This window comes from Trachypithecus francoisi, unplaced genomic scaffold (assembly GCF_009764315.1).
Source record: "Trachypithecus francoisi isolate TF-2019V2 unplaced genomic scaffold, Tfra_2.0 Lachesis_group11, whole genome shotgun sequence".
Classification (NCBI taxonomy): Eukaryota; Metazoa; Chordata; class Mammalia; order Primates; family Cercopithecidae; genus Trachypithecus; species Trachypithecus francoisi.
This window is the reverse complement of record NW_022681456.1, coordinates 36,743,642-36,758,554: the sequence shown is the minus strand read 5'-3', so window position 1 is coordinate 36,758,554 and position 14,913 is coordinate 36,743,642. Positions and strand designations below refer to the sequence as shown.

General features: G+C 38.2%; 1 protein-coding gene and 1 long non-coding RNA gene across 2 annotated transcripts in view; one reads left to right on the top strand and one right to left on the bottom strand.

The window, feature by feature from the left end:
• CFAP54 (cilia and flagella associated protein 54) overlaps nucleotides 1-14,913 on the top strand; it is a 373,684-nt gene that overhangs the window by 122,203 nt on the left and 236,568 nt on the right. Inside the window, exons 28-32 of the mRNA XM_033220975.1 lie at nucleotides 1,213-1,327; nucleotides 3,170-3,259; nucleotides 4,289-4,415; nucleotides 7,607-7,718; nucleotides 8,063-8,163. Of these exons, the coding sequence (XP_033076866.1) occupies nucleotides 1,213-1,327; nucleotides 3,170-3,259; nucleotides 4,289-4,415; nucleotides 7,607-7,718; nucleotides 8,063-8,163 (545 nt within the window). The remainder of the gene's footprint in view (nucleotides 1-1,212; nucleotides 1,328-3,169; nucleotides 3,260-4,288; nucleotides 4,416-7,606; nucleotides 7,719-8,062; nucleotides 8,164-14,913) is intronic.
• The window catches only part of LOC117089577, a 100,803-nt gene that overhangs the window by 81,226 nt on the left and 4,664 nt on the right, over nucleotides 1-14,913 (bottom strand). The window lies entirely within an intron of this gene.

Sequence of the window (14,913 nt, the reverse complement as noted above, 5' to 3'; positions counted from 1 at the left end):
GTTTCACCATGTTGGCCGGGCTCGTCTTGAACTCCTGACCTCAGGTGATCTTCCCACCTTCGCCTCCCAAAGTTCTGGGATTACAGGCATGAGCCATCATGCCTGGCCCGTTCATTGGGTTTCTGAGGGTACTAGGAATTACTTGAAGTCCCTTCCATGGCTTGGGTGGAGGTAGAGGCTCTCATCCCTGACTCTGTCTCACTTAGAGTAGCTCCATTTCTATCTCTGTGATATGTTGAATTTCCAAGTAAGCATTTGTTTGCCAAAAAAATCTTTAAAAAATCACTACTGTTTTACTGGATGACTTTTAAAGCTATAATACTTTTTTTTTCTAGTTAGGAGGATGTTTTGTCTAGAGGGATTTTTGATTAAGCTGGAAGCAATTTGAGGGTTGTTTGTTTGTTTTTGTGCCATGCAGTGTCTACTCTCAGAGTCCATCAGCCCTTTTATGTCACCCAGGCCTTGACTCAGGGCCTTCCACATCATGGTAGGACAGGCCTTATGCCTCTCTCCTTGAAGCTTATAGTCCAGCAGAAGATTGTGATTCTTTCATCTAAGATTGTTGAGATTGTTAATTTATAGGAGTCAGAAATTATTATAGCTACTCAAGATTCCTTTAAGCCTGAAGGGGCTTGGAAGGTTTTTTTTTAAACAAGAGACATTAACAGGTCAGTTCTCAGGCTCAGACAGAAAAAACATGGTAGTGAGCCTGAGTGCGCAGACAGGCTAATTCTTAATCCACTAATTACTGATCTCCTTATGTTTCAATGAAAGGCAAAGTAGCAAAGGCAATTAGCTTAGTTGTAAAGAAGCTCCTTCTGGGAAAAAGAAAGGGAAAAAAGAATAAAGGGGTACATTTCTGAGGGCAGGCTGGGCATTGTCTTTTTAAGATGTTTAGAGACATATCCTCGGCTGCTTTGAGAATGCAGGTTTTGGAGGGGCTGGCTAGGTAGGTGAAAGTTACTGGGAGAAAGGGAGAGGGAAAAGAAGCAGTATTTTGGTCAATCTCCATGAAACACAATACTATGTCTACATTTAATTAGAGCGCAATAACTGTTATTATTCATTGTTATTAATTAATATTGTTATGTGGATCATAGTTTTATCTACCAAGTATGAAAGTATGAAAACAGAATTTAAAGAATGTTGTTTGAAAATGACAGTTGTCGCAACACGTTAAAGTACATTTTGACATTTAACCAATGTTTCTAGGATTCTTCTAAGAAGTCTTTAAAGACGAAGAAGCCACAGCAGATACTATTGCCTGAAAAGATAAATGAACAGCTGGCCTTGTTGGAAACACACCTACTCAAACTGACAAAGCAATGTAATCATTTTTTTTTTTCTGTATACTTCCGTTTAGCATTAAGTTTTTTAAAAGGAGAAAAAATTTTGTTCAAAGGATTAAGATGAGATTAGCATTTGGTAAACCCTTTAAGGTTTACACGGTGCTTTTATATCATTAATCCTAACAATACCCTGTTAATAAGGGATTGCTAACCACTTTTTACAGATGTGGCTCATAAAGATTAAGTGATTTACATAGGATTACATAGCTGACTTGGACTTGAGCCTGTGTCTTCTGACTCTAAAGCAACTTTTCTCAACCTCGACACTATTATCATTTGGGGCCTGGTAGTTCTTTGTTGTGGGGGACTGTCCTTGGCGCTGTATGATATTGAGTAGCATCCCTGGCCTCTACTCACAGAAGCACAGCACACCACCCCCTAGTTGTGACAACCATCTGGGTATCCTTGGTGGGAGAGTGGGAGGGGGTTATGGTAGCACAAAAGTCACTGCTTTGAAGTAAAAAGTGCAACTGAGAAATAAAGGAATAGTGTGAATGTTAATGTGTAAGTGGTTTGAACCAGTGCCTTCCAGAGTAGAAAGCAGAGTGGAAGATTAGTTTAATTTTAGGTCATTGTACTGTAGTGATTTCATAATAAACCAATGTGTTAATGCAATGATTGGTATTTTGGAGTTTGCAGCCTGGAAGGCTACTTGGGAAATTGAATTAGTTTCTGGTGATGATTAGTACTGTCACATTTTTAAAAAGTAGGTATTTCAAATCTTCTAGAACAAGAGAGTGTCCAAATTTGAGCCTTAAACCAAGTATAAGGCTCTACTTTTGCCCCATGGCCTTTGGGGACGAGGCTACACTTGTAGAATTCCATGTTCCTACCTCACCTTTCCTACTGTGTGCCTCAGTTCTGTCTTGTGGGCTTCGCTGACTTGGATCTCTCTCTTTTAATATGTTCCATGCCTGTTTCAAGCATGGATTTATGAATCGAACTAAGTATTTGATTATTCCCATAATTGGTTAACCTAGCTTTGGGAAAGCTGTAATCATCTTATTACTATATGAAGTATAATTCCTTAAAATATACAGTGTTCTAGAAATGTGAATTATTTATTTTCATAATATCAGTAAAAATATTTTACCAAGAAGCACAATGGTCTATAACTAGCTGAATAGTAAATTCTCCCTGGTGGTCTAATGGTTAGAAAAAGAATAGTAAATTCAATAACAAAAATAAAATGATAGTTTTGTACAGTGTTTTCTGTGTGTCAGTTACTATTTTACAAAATATACAATTTTTATAAAATATATACGTTAAAACTCATGCAACCTGTATATAAGAACCATATGAGGAAGGTACTATTATTATCTTCATTATAAAGATAAGGAAACTGAGGCACAGAGAAGCTAAATAACTTTCCAAGGTTTCATAACTAAAAAATTGTCATAGTTAGAATTTGAACCCAGCCAGTCTGGCTCCAGGCTGTGTTATACTTTACTGCCTTTTAAAGATAGTTTTGCTAAAATGGAGTAAATCTAATTGGTAGATTTCTGAGTCTTGGGTTTGCTGATATATGACAGCTGTTGAAAAAGAGAGAATCATGCCTTGGAAAGTCTTTACTACCTATTTGGTGGTGGACCTCTTAGCTTTTAGGGGGAAGAGTGAAGCAAATAATTTCATCAGATTATTTTTATTTCCAAAATGTAATGCTATAATTGCTATGTTAAGGCACATAATTTAGAATAAATACTTTAGTATTTTCCTGTTTTTCCATCTCTTTCAAATAATTGTTATTGTGAATCACTCAAAAAACCTTTTATTTTGGGTTATTAAACAGAACATACAACTTTTGAATTTTTTAACCTTAGATGTTACATCTGAACTCTCAGGAGGAGAGGACCCTATATTTCTTTATCCCGTAGTTTTGAATTGGTCGGTCAAAGGTGCGGTGAAAGAAGGTAGGTGAACTGGATGTGTATATGCTGTTCACTTGATTTATCACCGAAGAGAATTAATTCTGTGGATTTTGTTTCTGTTGTCTACTTGAAGATTTCGCCTGTTTTAGGCAGAATACTTTGAATTCTTACCCACTCAGAATAATGCAGAATCTTGATTGCCGAGTAATGAAAGAGACCTAAATAGGTACCTGATTTAAAGTCTGGAAAGACAGAATCTTGATGGTGGCTTATTTTGGTAGTGAATGGTGTTGTTATGAAGCTTACGAAAACTAGGGCATTGAAAAATGTATTAGTGGCCAGGCACAGAAGCTCACACCTGTAATCTCAGCACTTTGGGAGGCCGAGGCAGGCAAATCACCTGAGGTGAGGAGTTTGAGACCAGCCTGGGCAACATGATGAAACCCCGTCTCTACTAAAAATACAAAAATTAGCCTCGCATTGGGTGGTGGGCGCCTGTAATCCCAGCTTCTCAGGAGGCTGAAGCAGGAGAATCGCTTGAATCTGGGAGGCAGAGGTTGCAGTGAGCTGAGATCATGCCACTACACTCCAGCCGGGGTAAGAGAGTGAGACTGTGTCTCAAAAAAAAGAAAAAAAAAAAAAAAGAAAAAAAGAAAAATGTATTAGTGAATTTCAAGTTTAGCTGATGAGAAATGGCAACATAATTGATTCAGAGTGAAATATAATAAAAATTAAGATCACTAGTTAGGATAATTATCAGTAACTTTTTCTCCCAGTTAGTCATACATTAGAAGTGACCTTAATGTATGGTCACTTGAGAAATTGAGAAATCTTTCTCAATGCTCAGATATTTAGAAAATAAATTTAATATAGACTGTGAAACATTCATTGATATTAGAAAAACAATAGTTCACACCACATTTATTCCTATATACTTTTAAAATGGAGAAATCTAAAAAACAGATTAATAAACTTGCCTGTTGGAACAAAATGACGGCTAGCACTGGCAACCCTTCGGTACTAATAATTGAGTGTATTGGTAACTATATCTGAACTTCCTTGTTATTACAGTTATGAAATTTAAGCAAAAACCAAGATTTCTGGAATTCTTTACGCAAGTTATGCTAAAATGCATGAATGAGGAAAAATTTCACCTTTTGGTAGAGGTAACAGCTCCTGTCCATGACTTCTTGAAAAGGTACTTGCAATTATCAGTTTTATACATATTAACAACTTTAAAAAATGAGTATCATTATCAGTTCTAAGAAATACAAGGTCGATGAAAAAGAGAGTGGAGTATATACAGCTAAAACCACCATCTAAGAGATAGTAAAAACTTATGTCTGTGTAAAGAAATAACTAAAACTAAAAATATATATATACTGTACTCACAAATGAGAATAGAGCATGTTCATATCTCTAGCTGGAAACAGATTAAGTCTTTTGCTATTGAGTCAGGATGGATAATAGTATCTCTAGGCCATCAGTTCTTTCTCACACAAGGTTTTAGCTCCAGTTTGATCATTTCCCACTTGTTTCTAATTCTGTGGTAACAAATAGAGCCATTTCTTAGAGTTTCCATTTGTATATGTGAAGAGGGAGTTCCTCAAATAAAAGCAGTAAACCTTAAAACTGTCCCTCCTATTCTCTAAGCCTGAATGATTCTCTTTGCTCCCAAATAAAATGATAGTGCTTCACACCAATTATGAGAGATGCCAAATTAATCCAACTTTTCTTTTGCCAACTGAGAGTGGGCTTTTCTTCACTGGGTGTTGATCTGTCCATCCCATTTTAATAAAAGTAAACATCAGTAACATGAAACCTGTTTTTGAAATGGTAGCAAAAGAGAAACATTCCCTTAAAAACAAACAGAAAGATATTCTTTCTAAAATAGGTACTTCATTTATTAGAACAGAAGCTTAGAGGATATATGTGCTTCATACTTTCCAAAGATAAAAGAAGAAATTGCTTATATTAAATGAAACAGGCCATGATAATAACATAATTGTTCAGAATTAGAGTTCTATTAAATTTTTTAAAAAACAGCTAAAATTAGATGTTTAGGAGAGTTGAATAATGTTTTTGATTCCAAAGAAAAACAGAAGATACTTTCAGTGTGCAGGCAAATGTGGAGGGCTGGCTGTGGAAGTCTAACCTAAGAATAAGAGATATTCTGGAAGAAGAGTATAATATTATAATACTGTATTTATACTGTACTTTCCCCATGTTTGAATATGTATCTAAACATAAATACTGACTGTTATGTTACAGCATCGCCTACAGCGTTCAGTATAATAACATACTGTACGCGTTTGTAGTCTCGGAGCTATAGGCTGTACTATATCACCTAGATGTGTAGCAGGTGATACCATCTAGGTTTGCATAAGTACATTCTATGATGTTCACACAATGACAAAATTCCCTAACAAAGTATTTCTCAGAATGTATCCCTGCCGCTAAGTGACGTGTGACTGTATAAATAGTTAAAACAATGAACAAGTCCTCAGTAACGTTGACTTGCATAAAAATTTTAAAATACTATTTATCACAATGAAAAGCGGTCAGTCAGAGCTCCACAGAGCAGTGAACAGATCAAGGAGTGGATGAGTTTAATTTATTCAATGGATGAAGGTTCTGCTGTGCATGGAGGAGAATGCTGAGATGGTGGCAAAGACTGTAGTCTAAATGTGACCTCCTCTCCTTCCCATCGCTTTCTGGAAGAACATAACAACCAGGTCAAGCATGCTGGTAGTGAGGGAGAGAGAGAGGAGAGGCTGTAGAGAAGAGACCTAGCTGGTTGGAAATGGAAGGCAGTCTTAGGCTTCAAGTTGTGGAGGATGGCTCCCCAAGTCCCTTACGGTCGTTGATCAAAGGCTTCTAATTTAGGCAGCAAAACATTTGCCCAAGTGAATGTCAACTAACTGGGTGATTCTTAGGATTGTTACAGCTGAACTGGGGTTCCAGACAACCATGGGCTTAGGATCATCTTCATCAAAACTGGAGCGAAGGGGCCAAGATGGATTTGGGTCAAGCTCCAACCCCTGGAACTAGCTATCCAGGCTCACCCCGTCATTTCATTGGCCTTGCATTAAAAAGACCCTACATTTTATTCAAGTTTTGGGATCCCATTTATCATGTTAAGCAGTTTTGCTATACCTGGCTAGTACTTATGAAGAAATATAAATAAAAAAATAGAAATTTCAGGAAAAATAGGCAAGTATCAATAAAGGGACAGTGAGAAACTATAGTATTGGGAAAAGATCAGTTCAGTTCCTGTTGGTATTCAGAGGGCAGCAGTGGCTGGGAGCTTGCAAAAGATAGAACCAAAGAGATTGAAATCTGTTGGAAGCAAGGAAGCTTGTCTAGGATTACTTTTACAGTATTCTCTGAGTTATGAGGGAAGAAGTGTCCATGGTTATTTTATTTTCAATCCAGTTCTGTTCCATCTACATCATGCCTTCAACTCCTCTTTTTCCCTATAGAAGGCCCTATGGGAGTTTTTATTATATGATTATAATATACAACATATTCTCTGTTATGCATTGTATAATGCATTTTTTGTTTTTTTTTGAGACGGAGTCTCGCTCTGTTGCCCAGGCTTGAGTGCAGTGGCGCTGTCTCGGGTCACTGCAAGCTCCGCCTCCCGAGTTCATGCCATTCTCCTGCCTCAGCCTCTCAAGTAGCTGGGACTACAGGCACCCGCCACCACGCCCAGCTAATTTTTTGTTGTTGTTGTTGTATTTTTAGTAGAGACGAGGTTTCACTGTGTTAGCCAGGATGGTCTCGATCTCCTGACCTCATGATCCACCCGCCTTGGCCTCCCAAAGTGCTGGGATTACAGGCATGAGCCACTGCGGCCTTCCTATATATTGTATAATACATTTTAAAACTTATTTATTTAGCCTCCTGTAAATAGGCATTTAAATTCTTTCTAATTTTTTATTATTATAAACAGTGCTGCAAAGGACAGGACATTCTTATACATATGTCCTTATGCATATGTGAGAGTTTCTGTAAATATACAGGGCTGTAGTTGCCAAGATATGAACATTTTAACTTTACTAAGTTATTGCTTAGTTAAGTTATTTAGTTAAGATATTGCTTAGTTAAGATATTGCTAAGTTGCTCATAAACTTTTATCAAAGTGAAAAGTTTCTGTTATTCAACATCTTCACTGACACATTTTATGATATGATTTACACTTTGCTATTTTGAGAAACTGACTATTTCATGCTGAACAGAGATATCACAGTCTAATTTATGCATAGAACACAAGCAGTTTTGGATATTCTTGCATAATTTCTGTGAAAACTTTAAAGACATATTACTTTGGGGGTAGTTCTGCACATTTTTGCAGGTCTTTTTGACGGACTTTATCTTTTTTATTAGGAGGAATGAGTCTCTACTTGGACTAATAAAAGTGAAATATAAGAACAATGCTTTGAGTAAAAAAGTAAACAAATATTTAAAGTTCAAAGCTGCAGTAATGGAAATTGGAAGAGTAAGTTTTGTATGAGTTTTGAATTTTAGGTAATGAAATTGAGAGATTCATGTATCTGGAGATGATTGGCTACATTTAAACTCATTATAATATGAAACAGAAGGATATACTAACAAGCATAATTTTATAATTACACAGTACAACTTTTAGATTAACATGTAGATATTGTTATAATCAGAGTTTTTGTCTACAGGGGTATTTCTGTTGCCTTTGATAATAATTTTAGTTGAGGGTATGAACTACTGTATTTCAATGTCAAGAGATAAGCATTAGAGTATGAATAAATTATACTACTGTGTTTAAAGTTTGAATTTAACTTGTAAAATTTTATCTCCTCTATTAAGGGTGCAGAAATGTCACAAAGAATAAGAAGTAAAAAAAAGGAAACTCTAAGAGATTTCATTTTAAAAAATCCAGCTATTTCTGAAATGGTGGCACATGAAAGGTATTAACTAATTAATTGATTCAATAAAAGTTTACTTGAGGGTAACTATGTGTTGGGCATTATTTTGGGTACTAGGGATACACTGGTGGATCAGACGGGTGAAATCATTGCCTTCGAGGAACTTGCATACTAATGAAAAAAGCATAGTAAACAAGTAAACACCTAAAACAAGACAGTTAAAAATGTTGATAAATGTTATAACGTAAATGAAATAATATAGAATATTTGGCTTGGCGTGAAGGTGGTGGTGGCAACAGTTTAGATAGGGTGGTTAGGAGAACAAATTGGTAAATTATCAGTGAACCTAAAGTTCTTGATTACAAAATATGGCAAAATGTTTAGTTTCTATTTATTATTATTATTATTATTATTTATTATACTTTAAGTTCTAGGGTACATGTGCATAACGTGCAGGTTTGTTACATATGTATACTTGTGCCATGTTGGTGTGCTGCACCCATCAACTCGTCAGCACCCATCAATTCGTGATTTATATCAGGTATAACTCCCACTGCAATCCCTTCCCCCTCCCCCCTCCCCACGATAGGCCCCAGTGTGTGATGTTCCCCTTCCCGAGTCCAAGTGATGTCATTGTTCAGTTCCCACCTATGAGTGAGAACATGAGGTGTTTGGTTTTCTGTTCTTGTGATAGTTTGCTAAGAATGATGGTTTCCAGCTGCATCCATGTCCCTACAAAGGATGCAAACTCATCCTTTTTTATGGCTGCATAATATTCCATGGTGTATATGTGCCTCATTTCCTTAATCCAGTCTGTCACAGATGGACATTTGGGTTGATTCCAAGTCTTTGCTATTGTGAATAGTGCCACTATAAACATACTTGTGCATGTGTCTTTATAGCAGCATGATTTATAATCCTTTGGGTTTATAAGTAGTGGGATGGCTGGGTCATATGGTACATCTAGTTCTAGATCCTTGAGGAATCACCATACTGTTTTCCATAGTGGTTGAACTAGTTTACAATCCCACCAACAGTGTAAAAGTGTTCCTATTTCTCCACATCCTCTCCAGCACCTGTTGTTTCCTGACTTTTTAATGATTGCCATTCTAACTGGTGTGAGATGGTATCTCATTGTGGTTTTGATTTGCATTTCTCTGATGGCGAGTGATGATGAGCATTTTTTCATGTGTCTGTTGGCTGTATGAATGTCTTCTTTTGAGAAACATCTGTTCATATCCTTTGCCCACTTTTTGATGGGTTGTTTGTTTTTTTCTTGTAAATTTGTTTGAGTTCTTTGTAGGTTCTGGATATTAGCCCTTTGTCAGATGAGTAGATTGCAAAAATTTTCTCCCATTCTGTAGTTGCCTGTTGACTCTGATGGTAGTTTCTTTTGCTGTGCAGAAGCTCTTTAGTTTAATTAGATCCCATTTGTCAATTTTGGCTTTTGCTGCCGTTGCTTTTGGTGTTTTAGACATGAAGTCCTTGCCCATGCCTATGTCCTGAATGGTACTACTTAGGTTTTCTTCTAAGGTTTTTATGGTATTAGGTCTAACATTTAAGTCTCTAATCCATCTTGAATTAATTTTCGTATAAGGAATAAGGAAAGGATCCAGTTTCAGCTTTCTACTTATGGCTAGCCAATTTTCCCAGCACCATTTATTAAATAGGGATCCTTTCCCATTTCTTGTTTCTCTCAGGTTTGTCAAAGATCAGATGGCTGTAGATGTGTGGTATTATTTCTGAGGACTCTGTTCTGTTCCATTGGTCTGTATCTCTGTTTTGGTACCAGTACCGTGCTGTTTTGGTTACTGTAGCCTTGTAGTATAGTTTGAAGTCGGGTAGCGTGATGCCTCCAGCTTTGTTCTTTTGACTTAGGATTGTCCTGGCAATGCGGACTCTTTTTTGGTTCCATATGAACTTTAAAGCAGTTTTTTCCAATTCTGTGAAGAAAGTCATTGGTAGCTTGATGGGGATGGCATTGAATCTATAAATAACCTTGGGTAGTATGGCCATTTTCACGATATTGATTCTTCCTATCCATGAGCATGGTATGTTCTTCCATTTGTTAGTGTCCTCTTTGATTTCACTGAGCAGTGGTTTGTAGTTCTCCTTGAAGAGGTCCTTTACATCCCTTGTAAGTTGGATTCCTAGGTATTTTATTCTCTTTGAAGCAATTGTGAATGAAAGTTCATTCCTGATTTGGCTCTCTGTTTGTCTGTTACTGGTGTATAAGAATGCTTGTGATTTTTGCACATTAATTTTGTATCCTGAGACTTTGCTGAAGTTGCTTATCAGCTTAAGGAGATTTTGGGCTGAGACAATGGGGTTTTCTAAATATACAATCATGTCATCTGCAAACAGGGACAATTTGACTTCTTCTTTTCCTAACTGGCTTCTTCCTGACTTCTTCCTTCCTGACTTCTTCTTTTCCTTTATTTCTTTCTCTTGCCTGATTGCCCTAGCCAGAACTTCCAACACTATGTTGAATAGGAGTGGTGAGAGAGGGCATCCCTGTCTTGTGCCAGTTTTCAAAGGGAATTTTTCCAGTTTTTGCCCATTCAGTATGATATTGGCTGTGGGTTTGTCATAAATAGCTCTTATTATTTTGAGGTACATTCCATCAATACCGAATTTATTGAGTGTTTTTAGCATGAAGGGCTGTTGAATGTTGTCAAAAGCTTTTTCTGCATCTATTGAGATAATCATGTGGTTCTTGTCTTTGGTTCTGTTTATATGCTGGATTACGTTTATTGATTTGCGAATGTTGAACCGGCCTTGCATCTCAGGAATAAAGCCCACTTGATCATGGTGGATAAGCTTTTTGATGTGCTGCTGAATCCAGTTTACCAGTATTTTATTGAGGATTTTTGCATCGATGTTCATCAGGGATATTGGTCTAAAATTCTCTTTTTTTTGTTGTGTCTCTGCCAGGCGTTGGTATCAGGATGATGTTGGCCTCATAAAATGAGTTAGGGAGGATTCCCTCTTTTTCAATTGATTGGAATAGTTTCAGAAGGAATGGTACCAGCTCCTTCTTGTACCTCTGGTAGAATTCAGCTGTGAATCCATCTGGTCCTGGACTTTTTTTGGTGGGTAGGCTATTAATTATTGCCTCAATTTCAGAGCCTGCTATTGGTCTATTCAGGGATTCAACTTCTTCCTGTCCTGGTTTAGTCTTGGAAGAGTGTAAGTGTCCGGGAAATTATCCATTTCTTCTAGATTTTCTAGTTTATTTGCGTAGAGGTGTTTATAGTATTCTCTGATGGTAGTTTGTATTTCTGTGGGGTCGGTGGTGATATCCCCTTTATCATTTTTTATTGCGTCTATTTGATTCTTCTCTCTTTTCTTCTTTATTAGTCTTGCTAGCGGTCTGTCAATTTTGTTGATTTCTTCAAAAAACCAACTCCTGGATTCATTGATTTTTTGGAGGGTTTCTTGTGTCTCTATCTCCTTCAGTTCTGCTCTGATCTTAGTTATTTCTTGCCTTCTGCTAGCTTTTGAATGTGTTTGCTCTTGCTTCTCCAGTTCTTTTAATTGTGATGTTAGAGTGTCAATTTTAGATCTTTCCAGCTTTCTCTTGTGGGCATTTAGTGCTATAAATTTCCCTCTACACACTGCTTTAAATGTGTCCCAGAGATTGTGGTATGTTGTATCTTTGTTCTCATTGGTTTCAAAGAACATCTTTATTTCTGCTTTCATTTCGTTATGTACCCAGTGGTCATTCAGGAGCAGGTTGTTCAGTTTCCATGTAGTTGAGTGGTTTTGATTGAGTTTCTTAGTCCTGAGTTCTAGTTTGATTGCACTGTGGTCTGAGAGACAATTTGTTATAATTTCTGTTCTTTTACATTTGCTAAGGAGTGCTTTACTTCCAATTATGTGGTCAATTTTGGAATAAGTGCGATGTGGTGCTGAGAAGAATGTATATTCTGTTGATTTGGGGTGGAGAGTTCTATAGATGTCTGTTAGGTCTGCTTGGTGCAGAGATGAGTTCAATTCCTGGATATCCTTGTTAACTTTCTGTCTCGTTGATCTGTCTAATGTTGACAGTGGAATGTTGAAGTCTCCCATTATTATTGTATGGGAGTCTAAGTCTCTTTGTAAGTCTCTAAGGACTTGCTTTATGAATTTGGGTGCTCCTGTATTGGATGCATATATATTTAGGATAGTTAGCTCTCTTGTTGAATTGATCCCTTTACCATTATGTAATGGCCTTCTTTGTCTCTTTTGATCTTTGATGGTTTAAAGTCTATTTATCAGAGACTAGGATTGCAACCCCTGCTTTTTTTTGTTCTCCATTTGCTTGGTAGATCTTCCTCCATCCCTTTATTTTGAGCCTATGTATGTCTCTGCATGTGAGATGGGTCTGCTGAATACAGCAGACTGATGGTCTTGACTCTTAATCCAGTTTGCCAGTCTGTGTCTTTAATTGGAGCATTTAGTCCATTACATTTAAGGTTAATATTGTTATATGTGAACTTGATCCAGCCATTATGATATTAACTGGTTATTTTGCTCGTTAGTTGATGCAGTTTCTTCCTAGCCTCGATGGTCCTTACATTTTGGCATGTTTTTGCAATGGCTGGTACCGGTTGTTCCTTTCCATGTTTAGGGCTTCCTTCAGGGTCTCTTGCAAGGCAGGCCTGGTGGTGACAAAATCTCTAAGCATTTGCTTATCTGTAAAGGATTTTCTTTCTCCTTCACTTATGAAACTTAGTTTGGCTGGATATGAAATTGTGGGTTTAAAATTCTTTTCTTTAAGAATGTTGAATATTGGCCCCCACTCTCTTCTGGCCTGTAGAGTTTCTGCCGATAGGTCTGCTGTTAGTCTGATGGGCTTCCCTTTGTGGGTAACCCGACCTTTCTCTCTGGCTGCCCTTAAGATTTTTTCCTTCATTTCAACTTTGGTGAATCTGGCAATTATGTGTCTTGGAGTTGCTCTTCTGGAGGGGTATCTTTGTGGTGTTCTCTGTATTTCCTGAATTTGAATGTTGACCTGCCCTACTAGGTTGGGGAAGTTCTCCTGGATGATATCCTGAAGAGTGTTTTCCAACTTGGTTCCATTTTCCCCCTCACTTTCAGGCACCCCAATCAGACGTAGATTTGGTCTTTTTACATAATCCCATACTTCTTGCAGGCTTTGTTCATTTCTTTTTTTTTCTTTTTTCTTTTGGTTTCTCTTCTCGCTTCATTTCATTCATTTGATCCTCAATCGCTGATACTCTTTCTTCCAGTTGATCGAATCGGTTACTGAAGCTTGTGGATTTGTCACGTATTTCTCGTGTCATGGTTTTCATCTCTGTCATTTCGTTTATGACCTTCTCTGCATTAATTATTCTAGCTATCAATTCTTCCACTCTTTTTTCAAGATTTTTAGTTTCTTTGCGCTGGGTACGTAATTCCTCCTTTAGCTCTGAGAAGTTTGATGGACTGAAGCCTTCTTCTCTCATCTCGTCAAAGTCATTCTCTGACCAGCTTTGATCCATTGCTGGCGATGAGCTGCGCTCCTTTGCAGGGGGAGATGCGCTCTTATTTTTTGAATTTCCAGCTTTTCTGCCCTGCTTTTTCCCCATCTTTGTGGTGTTATCTGTCTCTGGTCTTTGATGATGGTGACATACTGATGGGGTTTTGGTATAGGTGTTCTTCCTGTTTGATAGTTTTCCTTCTAACAGTCAGGACCCTCAGCTGTAGGTCTGTTGGAGATTGCTTGAGGTCCACTCCAGACCCTGTTTGCCTGGGTATCAGCAGCAGAGGTTGCAGAAGATAGAATATTGCTGAACAGTGAGTGTACCTGTCTGATTCTTACTTTGAAGCTTCCTCTCAGGGGTGTACTCCACCCTGTGAGGTGTGGGGTGTCAGACTGCCCCTAGTGGGGGATGTCTCCCAGTTAGGCTACTCAGGGGTCAGGGACCCACTTGAGCAGGCAGTCTGTCCCTTCTCAGATCTCAACCTCCGTGTTGGGAGATCCACTGCTCTCTTCAAAGCTGTCAGACAGAGTCGTTCGCGTCTGCACAGGTTTCTGCTGCTTTTTTGTTGTTGTTTAGCTGTGCCCTGTCCCCAGAGGTGGAGTCTACAGAGACAGGCAGGTTTCCTTGAGCTGCTGTGAGCTCCACCCAGTTCGAGCTTCCCAGTGGCTTTGTTTACCTACTTAAGCCTCAGCAATGGCGGGCGCCCCTCCCTCAGCCTCACTGCTGCCTTGCTGTTAGATCGCAGACTGCTGTGTTAGCAATGAGGGAGGCTCCGTGGCCGTGGGACCCTCCCGGCCAGGTGTGGGTATAATCTCCTGGTGTGCCCGTTTGCTTAAAGCACAGTATTGGGGTGGGAATTACCCGATTTTCCAGGTGTTGTGTGTCTCAGTTCGCCTGGCTAGGAAAAGGGATTCCCTTCCCCCTTGGGCTTCCCAGGTGAGGCAATGCCTTGCCCTGCTTCAGCTCTTGCTGGTCGGGCTGCAACAGCTGACCAGTACTGATTGTCCAGCACTCCCTAGTGAGATGAACCCAGTACCTCAGTTGAAAATGCAGATATCACCGGTCTTCTGTGTTGCTTGTGCTGGGTGTTGGAGACTGGAGCTGTTCCTATTTGGCCATCTTGCTCCACCTCTACATTTTTTTAGTAGTTTCTATTTTTATAAGTACATATGTATAAGAATTTTTTATTCTTATACATTATATATCTTACCTTCATGATCTAATGTTTTTCTATACCTGTTTAGTGATTTTGATTTTAATTTACACAACATAGATATTAATAGAACCAGTTCCACTTTGTTTTTATTTGCATTTGCCTACTGTC